General features: G+C 39.7%; 1 protein-coding gene across 3 annotated transcripts in view; it reads right to left on the bottom strand.

The window, feature by feature from the left end:
• Window positions 1–15,888, bottom strand: part of LOC103036346 (calcium/calmodulin-dependent protein kinase kinase 2) — a 32,288-nt gene that overhangs the window by 14,039 nt on the left and 2,361 nt on the right. For 2 of the 3 annotated variants that reach the window (XM_022676480.2, XM_022676482.2), the window contains exons 2-10: window positions 5,835–6,476; window positions 4,715–4,762; window positions 3,943–3,996; window positions 2,492–2,543; window positions 2,239–2,372; window positions 2,082–2,118; window positions 1,940–1,961; window positions 1,756–1,844; window positions 1,319–1,518 (exon numbers count right to left, since the gene is read on the bottom strand). In XM_022676480.2, the coding sequence (XP_022532201.2) occupies window positions 1,319–1,518; window positions 1,756–1,844; window positions 1,940–1,961; window positions 2,082–2,118; window positions 2,239–2,372; window positions 2,492–2,543; window positions 3,943–3,996; window positions 4,715–4,762; window positions 5,835–6,419 (1,221 nt within the window). In that variant the 5' untranslated portion in view covers window positions 6,420–6,476. The remainder of the gene's footprint in view (window positions 1–1,318; window positions 1,519–1,755; window positions 1,845–1,939; window positions 1,962–2,081; window positions 2,119–2,238; window positions 2,373–2,491; window positions 2,544–3,942; window positions 3,997–4,714; window positions 4,763–5,834; window positions 6,477–15,888) is intronic. The other variant, XM_022676481.2, reaches the window with a different exon arrangement.

The raw sequence follows: 15,888 nt of genomic DNA, 5'->3' as shown, positions 1-15,888 counted from the left end.
CACAATGCCAACACACCATCCTCTTTCACCACCCACTCACCAATGCTGCTGTAGTTTACAGATACCCAACATTTCCTACACAGCTGATTTATAAGAAGTGGGCGGGTCCTCGTGCTCCTAGGTGTTGTTTTCCACTTGCCAAACTCAGCTGTGTGCTCTTTCTAGTAGCACTACACTCAGAGTGGCAGGCTTAGCAAGCTGCAAGTTGGTAATAGCAACGGTGTACAGTGAAACTCACCTGTGAACTTTGGATGTGCATTACATTCAATCCTATAGACAGCATGTACCATGTATTCTAGGGACCGTGACCCCTGTACTGTGACTGTTCAGGACAAATACATGTACCATTACACCCCTAATTATACATTTTTCCAGCTCAAGTGATCATATGACACTCTGTAGTTCTATAAATACACACTGTAGTTCTGTATCTGTCTCACTGCATCCTTCTATTATCCTGTTCTTTAATGCTCAGGACCCCACAGGAGAGACCACAGAGCAGCTATTATTATTATTTGGGTGGCTGATCATTCTTAGCACTGCAGTAACACTGACTGAAAGAATTAGACACAGCAGTGCTGCTTGAGTTTTTTAAACTCAACTGTAGAGAAAAACTGTAGAGAATGTGTGCACATCTGTTCATTTTGCCCTGTTCTTTAATGCTCAAGATCCCACAGGATAGAACACCACAGAGCAAATATTATTTGGATGGTGAACAAACTGTTCACATTCTCTACAGGTGTCACTCAGTCTTTTGAAACTTTTAATATCTACCACCTTCAGACAGCCTATACCTGTTTTACTTAATCTTATTTATTCTTTACTTTTATTTCTTATTTTATTATATTCTTTTTAGTTATATATTTTTATTGTACTATGTAAAAGTTAGTTTTAACTTAATTTTAACAGTTTTTTGTTAGATTAATATTTTCTTCTTTTGATGTTAAATTCAATTAAAACAAGTTCTTATTATTATTTATTTATTTGTTTTTTAAATATATTTTTAAATTGTATTTACTGTTGTTTTAAAAAATGATAAAGTGTAGTTATTTTCTTTGTCATGTCAATCCCTGTTTTTGTAAATGCTCGGCTACATTAAAAAAGAGGGTTGCCCTCAATGTACTTTAGAGTCAAAATAAAGGTAGATTGCTCATAACAAAGTATACAGAAAAACAGATACAGGATTATAGTATTTAATTATATAACTACAAAGTGTCCTATATGATCAGCTGAGCTGATGCCATACAGTATACCCATAGATATACACACATACAGTTCTCAATGTTTACTAATGCAACATCACTGCTCTCTCCCTGACCTTGCCAGAAAAGTTCTTGCGGGTCTCAGAGAGGGTCTCTGGAGCAAGAAAAGCAGGCGTTCCCACCGTGCTGGTAAGCAGCGCATCTGCCCCCTCAAACTGGTTGCTGACCCCAAAGTCAGCGATCTTTACATGTCCATCCTCCCCTACCAGCAGATTAGACGGCTTAATGTCCCGATGAATGATCTTCTGATAATGTACTGTAGAAAACAAGAGCATACATTGTATTCAATGCAACTTTCCAAATATTAAAATAAGATCACACTCAATCTAAAAACTTCAACCTAAATAGTCTCTTTCACAGTCAAATGCCCGTTTGAACTAAGAAACTAAGATCTATTTTTATGTTTTATATGTTACACAGAACAGTAAATCTCAACAATGATTCTGAAGCCATTACTTTAAGATAAAATGCTGCATAATGCTGCTTTACTTACGGTACTCAATCCCTCTAAGCAGGTCCTGAAAGTAGAAGCGGGACTGGTCTTCATTCAGAGGTTTATCAGTGGGAACCTCCATCACTGCTCTGTAAACACACATACAAACCATATGCCTCAGTGACACTGAAGAAAAGATGGAGCAATATCAGAATATATACTGATGTATTTAAATCATACACACCCTTGCTTGACCAGTTCGAACACTGTTATAGAAACAGAGATCAGTGTGAGAATAAGAACAATGCTGTATTAAACTATACAGCAAGAACAAGGTATATGAAACATCATGTTAGATTTTGAAACATTGCTATGGTCTAACTTACCCATGTACAAATGGTCTTCACTTGGGTCATCCAGCACCTAAACACACACACACACACACACACACACACAATGAACAACAGCAGGTTCAACATTCGTCAGAGGACAGCCTCTACTGATCTACCACACTCGCACGCTAAAAAGGAAAACACCACATACCTCCACCAACTTGACCACGTTCGGATGGTCCAGCTTCTTGAGGATGGCGATTTCCTGGTATACTCGCTCCAGAGGGCCTTTGGGCTGAGGTGGGCCCTCTGGGGCTGATTTGGCCCCTCGGGGAGGAGGTCTTCCTTTATGGACAGAATGAGTAAAAAACAATAAATAATTATCTGAGGATCTATAAAACACACACACATACACATGCAAGTACCCTACTGAGCTGTCCATCTGCTTTACAGCAGACACTTACGCGGGAAGCCAGCCTGTCTCAGCAGTCGTTTCTTGGACAGGACTTTCATGGCCTGCAGGGGGAGAAGGGGGAGTGAGAATGAGAAAACAAAAGCAGAAACCTAGTGTCAGTGCGGTTTGACATATGCACCATTTTGCATGTATAATTTAGACTTATTTATAAAAACACACAAACACACACTGCATCAGGCTACTTTATCATGGAGACTGATATCATTAACTATGCGCTGTGACACGCATATGCAACTAGCACTACATCTACAATGTGTGACAGACGAGCTGCTGTTTATTTATACTGCTCTTACAGCAGTATAGCAGACTGTACAGTCTGCTGTTTCAAACTGAGGAGAAAATTTACCTGGTATAAGAGCCAATTCATTTAAAAGGGAAATGACTTAGGAATATGAAAACTAAATTTGCTTTTGGAAGCCACTGATTTTGTGCGTGAAGAGTCAGATAGGTGAACTTAACTGTGCAAATTTACAGATATTGAAAATGTGACCCAAAAGAAAATGAAGGAGCAAGCTTATGGTTTATATTTCCTTAACCCTAATATGTCATCTCTCGTAACTTTGGACTTTTTATTTAATTCCAGGTAATTTTTAAAGTCTATGGTAGTATAGGGCAGTAGGGTAGGGGAGTACAGGGTAGTATAGGGTAGTGTAGGGAGCATAGGGTTGTATGGGGAGCATAGTGTAGTATTGAGTAGTACAGAGCAGTATATAAAGTATAGGTTAGTATAGAGAGTATAGAGTAGTTTAGGGTAGTATAGAAAGTTCAGAGGAGGGTAAGGTAATATAGGATAGTGTAGAGAGCAAAAAAGAGTATAGGGTAGTATAGGAAATTACAGAGCAGTACAGCAAGTATTGGTTAGTTTAGAGAGATAGGGTAGTTTAGGGTAGTATAGGGCAGTGCAGGGTAGTATAGGGGAGTATAGGGAGTACAGGGTAGTATTGGTGTGCTAATATAAAAAAAAAAAAATTGCAATTGCAGACATTCAAAATTCAGTTTTTGTCAATATGTCTGATGTTAGCATAAATTGACCAGTGTTATCTGTTTTATTTTAACATTAGTGTAGTGCTGGTCACAGTAGTAAGTCTTGGCCAATGCGCTCGCCAAATTTGGCTGAAGCAGGCAGGCGAGTCTGGCCCCGCCTCCCATCTACTGCACAACGGAATTGAACTATAGTGTTTCAGCTTTAAACAATCATTGTTTGGCACAATTTTGATATAGAAATATCAATACTTTGTCCCATCCCTAACACACTATTACATTCAATTATAACAAAAACTACATAGACTAAAATGTAACGTTCGCTGAACTGTTAACAATCGTATTGTATCAAACTGCCATAACTGACTGATTTTGAATACATCTCGGGGAAGAACATAGGTAAATTAGCAGTTCATAATTCTAAATTCCAACAAAGAAAAATGGATGTATAGCACTCACATAGTAGGTGTTGTCGTCCTCATTGTAGGCCAGTTTGACGACTCCATAGGAGCCCTTGTTTCAGAGAAAGAACAGAGGCACTAGTGAGAAACAATGCCACCACTAAATGGAGAGCAAATCAAATATCAGTTCAAGTTCACACTGTAAGTGAATATTTTGCTTCACTGGCTGAGCTTTAGTGCACTGTTCTGCAGAACAGCAATACAGCTCTAAACAACAGACAGTAATCTGAGATAATGGCAACATCTCATTTCTGGATAATAGCAGCCTCAGTTATCTTTTTCTCACACTCACACACCCATACACACACAGCAGGTCCCAGCTGGGAGAACAGATTGGGGTTACAGCAGGGGCTCCAGTGCTTAGATGGGGAGATGAGAGGATAGCAGGAATCTCCCTATCCGCTCTACCAGCCTCCGGGAGGCTCATGTGAGCCACTGCTCTCCCTCACAGCATCAGTGTAAATACACAGTAAACACACTGTTCTCAATACCCTATCCATTTCTCTGCACACTGCATGCTGAACCATTACTATCTGATTCGCTGTGTGGGCACGAATCCCTCTCTGTGTCCTCTGTTCTGATCATTTCAGATTTATCTGTGCTATTATACTGTATTACAATAACATCCAATTCAATAATTGAGGGCATTTGATCTCTCCTCATAAATAAACAATTACATTTGGCTGAACCTCCAATCATTCTCCCAGCAGGAAGCTGTTTATGAACAATAATAATTATAGTTACAATAATCATCATTATCATGAAAATACCTTTCCAATCTCATCTTTTAGTTTGTACTGGTTGAGCTGCACACAATCCTTTGGAAATGAAGAAAGACAACAAAAGAATTAGTGAGCTTTTCCTTAAAACCGTTCATTGCTTTCAGTCAGGCTTCTAAAAACATAAAAAACTAGGAATGGCCCGATCCAATTCAGTTACTAAACATCAGCATTAATCCAGGCTTTTTTTTAATATGTAACGTATAAGCAGACAAACCAAGTTGGCTTCTAATTAAAAATTTTCATGGTATATTAAATAGTGCAGCAGTTATACTGTGTACATTTCAATAGTGGCACATTACTGCTGCAGCATTTTAAAAAATGATTAAATGCATTTGAGCTTCCCTTGTCTAAAACACATGAAAGAAACCTCCTTTAAGTATAAAGACCGATATAGGCAAAAAATGTGATCGGGACATCCCTAATAAATTCCTATAGATGGATACCCTATATGCTAAGCCCTATATGCTAAAAAAATATAACAATTTTTAGTAGCCTACATTGCAACTCAAGCTCTAGTCTAAATAAATGTGATTCACAGGGGAAACTAGAGGTTTTAAACAGAAAAGCAAGCGTCAGCACACAAGCTGCAAGAGTACCAGCAACAAGGAGAACTATAGTTAAACATCTGGGACCTCCATTCCTCCAATGGAGTCTGTTTGCCTTCTATCAGCATCAGAAAGTAGACTACAGGGGGGGTGTGCTGGTAAAAAAAAAAGCTATAGGAAGGAACAGACTTCTGTCTACTCATATATAAAACCTTACCTTACGCTCTTATTCTCAGTCTTTGCATTGCTGAGGGTGCAGCCATATCAGAAAACGAGAAAATACAGGTTGTTCTCAAGACTGAATCATTTCTTCTTAAAATGTATCTGAAAAGGTTTGAGTCATCCTGGCGCTTGGGATTAGAATTTTTGGGGCAACGCTGGAACTATTACATAATGTTACATAATTGTGGTCCTTCATTAATACACACAGCTTTACTTCAAAGTGTTTGACTCCCCTGCAAATTCGATCTTCTCAGCAGACGCTGCAAAATTGCTGTGAAATTCTGTTATGTTACATTATGTATTTTATAGCTTAAAAAAGGTATAAAGTTGTAGCTGTGTACCTGCAGGTCCGTGATGGAGACTCGGTGGGACTCCACGGTGGGTCTGCGAGGTAGGCGAGGAGAAGAATGGGGCGAGGTGATGGGCGAGTAGGGCAGTGACGGGTAGATGTAGCGTCCGTTGAGGCCAGGTGATCCGCACGGAGAGGAGAGAGTCTGCGAACGCTCCTGAAGTGACAGCTTCCTGTCCGAGAGATTGAGCCTGCCCCGGTGCTCCTGCGTCTCTGGGAACAAAGCCTCGGGACGGCCCACCGTGTGAGATAAAAGGTCGCAGGAGGGCGCGCGAAAGGGCGGTGACGGACCGGATGACGGCTCGGGCGTTTCCGAGCTGTCCATGTCCTCCACCTCGTCTCCGGCCCCCTGCCCATGGGTGCCACTCGGCTCATATTCGGTCACTACTATCACGGACTCCATGGCGCTGGGCTCACAGGGGCTTAGGGGTGGGGCTGAGGGCGGCAGAACAGCGCAACCGCGCAGCAGGTCAGGAAGGGGCTGATTGGGCGGCTGGCCTGGAGGAAGAGTGGGCGGTGCATGTCCGAGAGAGACGGGTGCTTCAGCAGAAGGCCAGGTGGAAACACAGGGAAACATGGCGTCCTTCCCAAAAACCTCCTAACTGCCCCTCCATTAGGAGCGCAGAGGGCTCTGCTATAAACACAAGGGAAACAAAAAGGAAGACGAAGAATAAATGAGTAATGAGTACAGGCCTACAGACTGTACTGTACTGCACACACAGCTCTGCTCCTAAAGGACAAGCTCCACATTAAAGAAGAGAAAGCACCTGACTGCTGGGAAGCCTTTGTTCCACATTTTGAAAATAGGAGATTTTTTATAGGAGGCTCGACCTGATAGCAGGTGACTGGTGTAAAATTAGCCAATATGGCCCCAGACGTGCCTCAACACACCACAGCTCCACATTCAGAAAAGGATCAGAAGGATCCTATGAAGCAGCTTTACATGGATATGGACAAAAATGCAATGTAAAATAATGTTGTTAGACATCACAATTTTGATTATGATTAATTTGTTTATTTAGCTCAGCTTCTCTCTTGGTTCTACTGCTAAAAGTATTAAAAATGCCACAATAAACAAGTCTACAAAAAGTGAATAAATCTAACTCCTAACCTATTGTCTGCATGACACTCAAAATGGTTGATTAAATATGCTGCCTGTTCTGCTCATGCACCAGTCAGAGCAGGCAGACATCAGTGAAGCAATTTACTGTAACTGCTCATACCAGTTACTGATCCAACATAAAACTTACTGTAAAAACTTCATACAGAGTGAACCAACCCTACACGATCAATGTTAATATAATTAACTAGCTAGCAGCCTGACAAGTCAGCTACTCGAGGTAATGTAGATGGCCTGTTCCAGCTAAGGCTGCCTGTCAATCACTTAATTACTAAGTGTAGCCCAACCTCTGGGGGCAAATAAAAATGTGCTAATATAAGCACTGGGAAAACTGAGATGGAAAGACAGTTTGGAAGAGAAAAATTAAATGAAACATTAACTGTTTTGACACCAAAACCTTTGGCCAGAGTTAGATATAAGTCTGCCAACAGAAACGCTAGACCTGTGGTAGCTTTGCTTTGGAAGCACTGTTGTGGTAACTGGCTATTGTTGATTATATTTACAGTAATGTTTTTATTCTTATGTGCTGAGCAGTCCCTGAACTGGGACACAACTTACGTGATATTGCACACCCCTATCAACTGATCAGGCATTCAACATTTTTGCAATAACAATATGGCAATATTAAAAAACCCTGAAAGGTATTTTAATTATTTCAGGAATGCATTACTGCAATAAAATAAATACTTAAGTTTAACAGAAAAAGATCTGTAAATGTTTGTCCATGTTTGTAAAAATAATTTGCAAAACATTTAGTAACAAAATAAAAATGTTTATGTTTTACATTTTTAATTTATCAAAATAGTGAGTAAGTGTAAGTGTAGTAAATGTAGAATATTTAGTGTATGCATATTAACTGAAAACATAAACAATTACAAAAATAACACCTAAAGCTTTACAGCAAATGGCTAAACAAATACAAAGTAGATTACTTTCACAACAGAATTCTGTGACTACATTAACATTTGCATTTACAACATTTAGTTGACACTCTTATACATATAGCAACTTACAAGGTGATTCCTGTTACAGAGGTGGGCCAATGTAGTGTTAAGAATCTAGCCTAAAGACTCTTATTGGTGTAGTACAGCATAATTACCCAAACCTGGAATTAAACCCCAGTCTCCCACATGATAGCTCACTGAGAGGCGGTGGTATTATCCACTGCACCACACCAACCACATTATGGAGTTTAAATTGCAGTATTACAATATGATGATATACTATGTACGATACAATATGGTGCACTCATAATTAAAGAAATCTCAGAACTGTTTGAGACAGCAGATCCAGTGCAGCAGTACAGATGATGTCAGACAGCACTACTTTTTGTGTTCCTGAAATGTAATTGAAAACGTCAGGCAGCTTTAGCGGTGTCATATTTTCATTTTTCTTCTAAGCCTCTGTTTGCACTATGCTCGATTTAGGGACATTAAGCTGTGTCTCTGAGAGAGGCAGACTCTTTGTTGGGTGTGAAAACTGGAGCTATTCACTGTGTGTGTAGGAACAGTGTGGGTCTCTGGCAGCAATAGGGATAAAAGCAGGTACAATAAAAGATATTCATCACTCTGGAGGGTTCAGAAAGGAGAGCTTGTGTGGGCAGGCCTACCCCCTCCACATGTCCTCGTTTCTCTCTCCGGCTTCTGCAGAGAAACGGTCCTCCTTCTGCCATCCATCTCTCACAGTCTCTCTCTTTCCCTATCTGCTTCTTCATCTCTATTCCCATCTCTCCCGAGTCTTTATCTTAAACTTATCTCAGTACCTGACTTTCAGCCTAGTCAGTATCGACTTCTGTGTAAGAACACACCGTCAAGAAAGAAAGCTCTTATTTAACACCAGAGAATTTTAAAAACAACCATACTGCAGAACAATGCACATCAGATATAGCAATCATGACAGAACGCTACTCTATTAGAGCACAGGCTCTAACTGGAGCAGAACCGCTGCTGCTCTGATTAAATCTTTAAGCTACAAATGATAGGCTCTCAAAAAGGGGGACAGTTTTTATCTAGGCAGAGCGTTCCGTACTGTGGAGCGCTGGCTCATCACATAGCACTGCTGTTGCCTGCAGGCCCTGTTTTATTTGCAGGCTGACAGTGTATCGACTTTATTGATATCAGTAAGCAGAGCTGAATGCAGCTGAGCAGAGGCAAAAAGGCTAAGAATAAAGTAAATCCTCTCTCTGATATGAAGAACATTGGTTTGAAAATAGTAGACTGGAAGCATTAAAGACTACTCATTTAACATCAGCAGATTATTTGCTGTAAAACATACTGTTCACATTTACTACACACATACACATGAGGAAGGCCGCGAGAGAAAAGATGAGAAAATGGTGGGTCAAACCTGCTAACGCTAAGTTAGATAGTTAAGTTCTACAGTTAATAAATAAAATAATATAAATAATAAATAATATCATCAATCAAAACTACATAACCTAAATCCCCTTGCACACTGGTGCAGTGCATTAACGGACAAACTCCAGGCACTGTTTAGATTCTTCAGCACTACTATATTAAGTTGAAGAAAGCTAAAAATTTCAACTTTTATCATTCAGCTGAAAAACAGCCAGTTTCTGAAGTGGTGAAAAACGCAGTAAATTCCTGCCATGCATAAAACGTGATGCTAAACACTTTATTTCTTGGGAGTTTTCAAAAATATTGATATTGTATCATATTGTGATATTTTGTTTCACAATACTGTACGGATTATCAAAAACAGTACTGATTAAATATTAGTTTACAGATAATGATTGGTGTTAGACAGTGGTTAATTTAGTGTTGTGTTTAAATCCCACCCTCCAGATAGCGGTGATGTTCTGTACGTTATTTCCCACTGTTTCCCAACGTTTTTTACTCAGATTTTGTAAATATGATGTGTTTAAGTATAGTGTATTATCAAGTACTTGAACAATATGAATATGAAAGGACTTACTAGAGTATCGTATTTTTTGTACTATAAGAAGCACTTAAAATCCTATAATTTTCCCAAAAATCGTCAGTGTGCCTCATGTATGAATTCTAACAGTCAGGTATTAAGAAGCAGTAAAGCCACACAGTAGTATACAGTTTCAGTTTAGTTCTTCAGCACCTAGCCTGGAGCAGTATTAGCATTAGCTGCTAATCGTGCTAAGCACTTGCTTTTTCGCCATTCTGAGGTGATTCATTATGGCCTGTAGCCTGTTGCTAGCCCCGGCTAGCACTGCTGGAGCAGCATTAGCCACTAACCACGCTAAGTGCTAGTTATTTCGCCATTCAGAAGCGAGTATATCGGCCTGTAGCCTGCTGCTAAACCCGGCTAGCACTGCTAGAGACATTAGCATTAGCCACTAACTGTGCCACTAAAAGTGTTAGCCTGCGTGATTATTGTGTTAAAACAAGCTATGTGGGACAAAAACCACTAGCTTATATCTCCCAGCCTAAGTGGAAACCTGGAACTCTTCCTGTAAATAAATGGAAGTGCTTTACTCACGCAAATAAACAGTTTTCAGGAGAGAAATCTATTTAGAATAACATCCAGTGCTCGTTTGACTTTAAAAGAAAATGTTTTTTTTTTTTTTTAAAGAATTACAGCTTTGTTTGCTCAGCTTAGCTTTACTTAAGTTACCACCCAACTACCACTCGGAGCTGCTGAATTAAAGGAAAAACATGGCGACACCCACGTTGCTTACTAGTATTGTATAATGCGCATCATAATACAGTGCCTTATGTATGAAAATAGACCAGAAAATAGATGTTCATTGACAGTGCACCTTATAATCCAGTGCTTCTTATAGTGCAAAAAAACATAAACATGAAAATGAACTGCCTAATACCAGGTGTGGGATAGACGGCATTGAGAGCAGTTGAACTGTCTCCTCTGGAATGATGGTGCTCCACCCTATACTTTGGAATGATTTGGTTAATAAGGAGAATGAGACTAGCAATTTCTGGTGATTCCTCTTTAGATAGTATTGAGTATAAGGTAAACATGGGCAAGAACAATGAATTCAGTTTGGAAATTCCAGTATGGTGATAAAACTGCAACATATTTTTAAGGTAGCCAGGTGAATGGGATATAAACTTTCAACAACCCGTCTCGTAATGAATTACTGTATGCTGTTCGGAGATGTGAACACTGAATCAACACTGAAACAGCAGGTAAGCAGAGCTGAGAGCAATAGCTTTTACTCTACTGAAGCACAGTACACAGTCAGGTTAGCTTAAAGGGTACCGATGCAAAATTCCTCTCCTTTATGGTGTTTGCTTATGCAGTTCTTATTCTTCACATTAAGTATGTAGTTATTCTCCCCACAGCCTTAACCCAGAACAGTGTGGAGACTCTTCTGAGAAGGAAAGTGAATGTGCCTTCTCTGAGCACAGATATGAATCATCTTCAGCAAACTCAATCTTTCGTGATGGAACAGGAGTTTTTGCATTTAAATGGGTGGAAGAAAGGCAATTTTTAATCTGAGACAATAAGAGAAGAAGAGCGAAGAGAGCCACTCTCTCTGTTCAAAAACCTCCTTCTGTGGAACTGGGCTAAAGAAGAAACTGTTTAATGGCCTCTGTTTGATCTCTATTGGCTGTGTCCAATCACAGTCAATTCTAATCTACTCCTCAATCTCCTCTCACATGTTTCTAGAAAGATTGCTTGTTCTGTGATCATGTGTGTGATAAAAGCAGTTAAGCTAGGGTGACCAAACGTCCGTATTTCACGTCTTGTCCCGGGCACTCCGGGTTTTTTTCAAAAAGAGATGAAATGTCCTGGTTTTTAAATTACCTTCATTGGACCATGAAGGTAATTTATCCCGCCACACCCCCGCCCCCCCCCCCCCCCACCCCTCAACACTCACAGTCAAAGCGCAGTACCCCCCCACCTCCCCCCCGTCAACACTCAAACCACTCCATAAAACTTGCCATCTCCCCCCCGCTCCCAGGTTTCCTGATTTACCCAAATGTAATTATGGTCATCCTAGTTAAACAAACAGTGACAAACAGCTTTAAAGTGAACAAAATAATACCAGAAATAACAGAGGTTTTTCTGTCCCTGCCAAACCTCTCATGATTACGCCCATCAGCACTGATTAAATTAGTAATTGAGTTATCTCACACTTATTTGATTATGTACTTAAAACATAATCAAGTAGTCCAACATGTGCAATCTAAGCTGAGAAATCACTAATCATGCATACCCTTTGTGTCCATTTGTTTTGCGGACATCGCTTCTAATGAATGCATTCAGTTACTTTATCATTGGACATTTACTGAACATCCTGACAGTGACAATACAGGACAGTAAGTGAATGTGTGTTTATTAATCTGACCATATTTATAGATTGTAGGAGTGTTGGAGATAAATCTAACTGCTTTTAAAAGTGTATTTTTACTGTTGCAGCCTTGTTCCATCCATTTAACTATTTAAATGATTAGATTAAATTTTTTGGTCCATAAAACTAGTTCTGACATAGGTTCTAGAAAAAAAGTTATGAATTTGTTGTAATGTTGTTGTTTACATCAAGATTTTAACAATAAATATTTACAGTCATGTGCCCACAAAAAAAAATTATGTGCTTCTCAACAAATGTTTCTAATAAAAGAAATTATTGTATTAATTAATATTCAGAAATAGGTCTGGGCTTATATGAACCCAATTATTTTACAGAAGCTCTAAAAGTAGCATGTTTACAGGTGAACCTAAAAAAAATTTAATATCATCGAAAAGTTAATATATTTCAGTATATATTTTCATATTCAATTCAAAACTCATGAAACTCATATATTACATAGAGTAGATTGAGAACACAGTGTGATCTCATACAATTAGAATAATATATTACAACAACTGGTACTTTTGGCAGTGTGCAATGTCCTGCTGGAAAATTAAATCTGCATCAACAAAGGAAAGCATTAAGTGTAAAATGTCCTGAGAGAACAGTATTAGAAATTTAAATATGCATTATTACTGTTTGTGATTCAAAATTAATACTCATTATCACTTAATTCAGAAGCTACATTTAATGATTTTTGTTTGCTTTCTTGTGCTGTGAGTAAATCTGAAGGGATTTAAGTTAGCATGACAGTCCAATTCAGAATTGTAAAAAGTGCTCCCCACTGGCTGCCCTACTGTAAAAGACCCGGAACTGATTCACTCATTATCAGCAAACCTAACATAAATAATTCAATCTTCTCAGAAATGAGGTAGACTGCACACTCAGTGAGATGGAGAAGCTTTTAGTGTCGAAATGGATTTGTATGGAGGTGGTTTCTGACTCCCTGCTCAGCTTCCCCTACAGAAATCCTCTGTCAGTCTGGGCACTCACCCGTGTCAGACCCATTTGTCAGAGCAGGTGTTGCTGTATTGATACCAGGATGACAAAAGAGTGCCAGGTGACAGTGGAGTGATTGGCGTTATTCATCATTAAACGCAAAGAATCACACAGTCTTGTTTCTCTCGCAGGGTCAGGCCCACAGCATGATCCCTAATCTTCATGAACACGGTTCCTCCCTTTTCTGTGATCAGCTGCACATATGCACTTCACTGAATTGCAAACATGCAGATTCCCACTGCCAAATAACTGCTGTACGTCCAAATGTCTGTGGACCCCCTTATAGTGAACTATGGGTTTACAATATGGACAAAAATGTGTTGTGCAATTATCTTACAGTCTCATTCTGCCTCACTCTGTCTTACTCTACCTCACTTTTCCTCATAATAACTCACTACTTTGCTCTACCTCACTGCCTAGTTCTACCTTACTCTATCTTGCTCTGTTTCACACTTCTTTGTTCTGCCTGACTACCTCACTCTAGCTCACTCTGTCTTGTTCCGTCTCACTAGCTTGCTCTGCCTCACTCTGTCTTTCTCTACCTCACTCTGCCTTTCTCTACCTCGCTCTGCCTCACTCTAGCTTGCTCTGCCTCAATCTGTCTCACTCTAGCCTGCTCTACCTTAGTGTACCTCACTCTGTCTCACACTAGCTTGCTTTGCCTTACTCTACCTCACTCTGTCTCACACTAGCACGTTCTGCTACTCTCTACCTCGCTCTGCCTCACTCTAGCTTGCTCTGCCACACTCTACCTCACTCTGTCTCACACTAGTTTGTTTTGCCACACTCTACCTTGCTCTGCCTCACTGTCTCACTATAGCTTGCTCTGCCTCTCTTCTGCTTGCTGTGTCTCACTCTACCTCACTCTAACATGCTTCACCTCAGTTCACCACACTGTCTCGCGCTGCCTCTTGATTTCAGAAATAACAATGAATCACCAGGTGATAGGACAGTGTTTTGGCAAGAACTTGATGATATGATATATGTCTTAATACAATGCTTATGTTTCAATATACAGGGGTTGGACAATAAAACTGAAACACCTGGTTTAAGATCACAATAAACTTCTTTCTGGTGGAAACAGGAGAGTTGAGGTGCACATTGAATTCTGCCGTGGTTTTATGTTTTTTGGATACAATCTAGGTTAGCACACAAACATCTCTTTCAGACAGCTTCCTCTTGAGTCCACAGTTAATCCTGTTGGATGTGGTTCAAACTTCTTGGTGGTATGCTGACATTACCCTGGATACCTTGGCTCTTGATACATCACAAAGACTTGCTGTCTTGGTCACAGATGCGCCAGCAAGACAATTTGTCCTCTTTTAAACTCTGGAATGTCACCCATAATGTTGTGTGCATTGCAATATTTTGAGCAAAACTGTGCTCTTAGCCTGCTAATTGAACCTCCACACTCTGCTCTTACTGGTGCAATGTGCAGTTAATGAAGATTGGCCACCAGACAGCTCCAATTTAGCCATGAAACCTCCCACACTAAAATGACAGGTGTTTCAGTCTTATTGTCCAACCCCTGTATCACACAATATACTGTGATACTGTAAGCAATTTGATGTACTGTGTGTTCAAGTTACATCTAACATAGCATAAAAACCCTGAATAAACGTCTGTTTGACACCACTGTTTTCATCTAAATATGTAAAAGAAATTAGTAAAAAACAAGACTGTGTACTTGAAAAAGCAAAATATGACCAAATATTTTGAAAAACAAAATATCATAAGGGCCTGAAGCCCCTCCTCCCAAACTAATATTCACAACCCAGTACCACCCCATCACATTTTTTAAATGTTTTATCTATATCTCTCAGCTCCAAACAAGCCACCCAAACTCCAGCACAAAGCCCTCCGAGTTATCTGAGTTTGCTGAGGGAATGGTCCAACTTCCCAAAATACTTTAAATCTAGTGTATGCAATTAATAAAAAAGACTAGGAGTAATATCAGTGCAAAACATGTCCCAGGCTGCCCTTTTACTGAACTTGAGGAGAAATGTAAAAGCCCAAGACCAAGATGTTGCTGAAGCACAGAGAGCTCTGGTCTGCTGAGTTATTTTAATCTCAAGACTGTTCCTTCGCTGGGTGACCTACTTTGATCTTTGATGGATTGCACAGCATTCACTGGGACACTGCTCTATGTGCACAGCCTATATAAGCTGCCAAATATGAACTCAGCTGTGTGCTGGGCTTATGTACCAAAGATCGGCATTAACAAAGAAGCTCCACCAATCAGGAACTGTTTAAACACTGTAGCCACAGAGAAAGCCCCTTTATATTGTAATAGGTGCATATTATTCAGCCCCTGAAAAAGATTTGCAGTGGCAACAATTTCTGCATTTATGTCTGGTTTACCCGGCATTCATTACCTACAGCGTGGAGCTGAATTAAACAATTATTGTAAGACATTATTTCTGAATGAAGACGAATAAGAGACAAATAGAGGTGTAAATTAGGAATCCAATTTTTATCGCCATGTTATTGTGATGCATTCCACACGCTTAAGTGCTGCAATAACAGGACAGATCAAATTACATTACACACAAGAATAATGTGTACTACAGAGGCTACAATGCAGAGTTAGGATTTGTGTCTAATATTACATTGTTTACA

The sequence above is a fragment of the Astyanax mexicanus genome, chromosome 17 (genome assembly GCF_023375975.1).
Source record: "Astyanax mexicanus isolate ESR-SI-001 chromosome 17, AstMex3_surface, whole genome shotgun sequence".
Taxonomy (NCBI): domain Eukaryota; kingdom Metazoa; phylum Chordata; class Actinopteri; order Characiformes; family Acestrorhamphidae; genus Astyanax; species Astyanax mexicanus.
The sequence above is the reverse complement of the archived record's forward strand: the minus strand, read 5'-3'. Positions and strand labels throughout refer to the sequence as shown.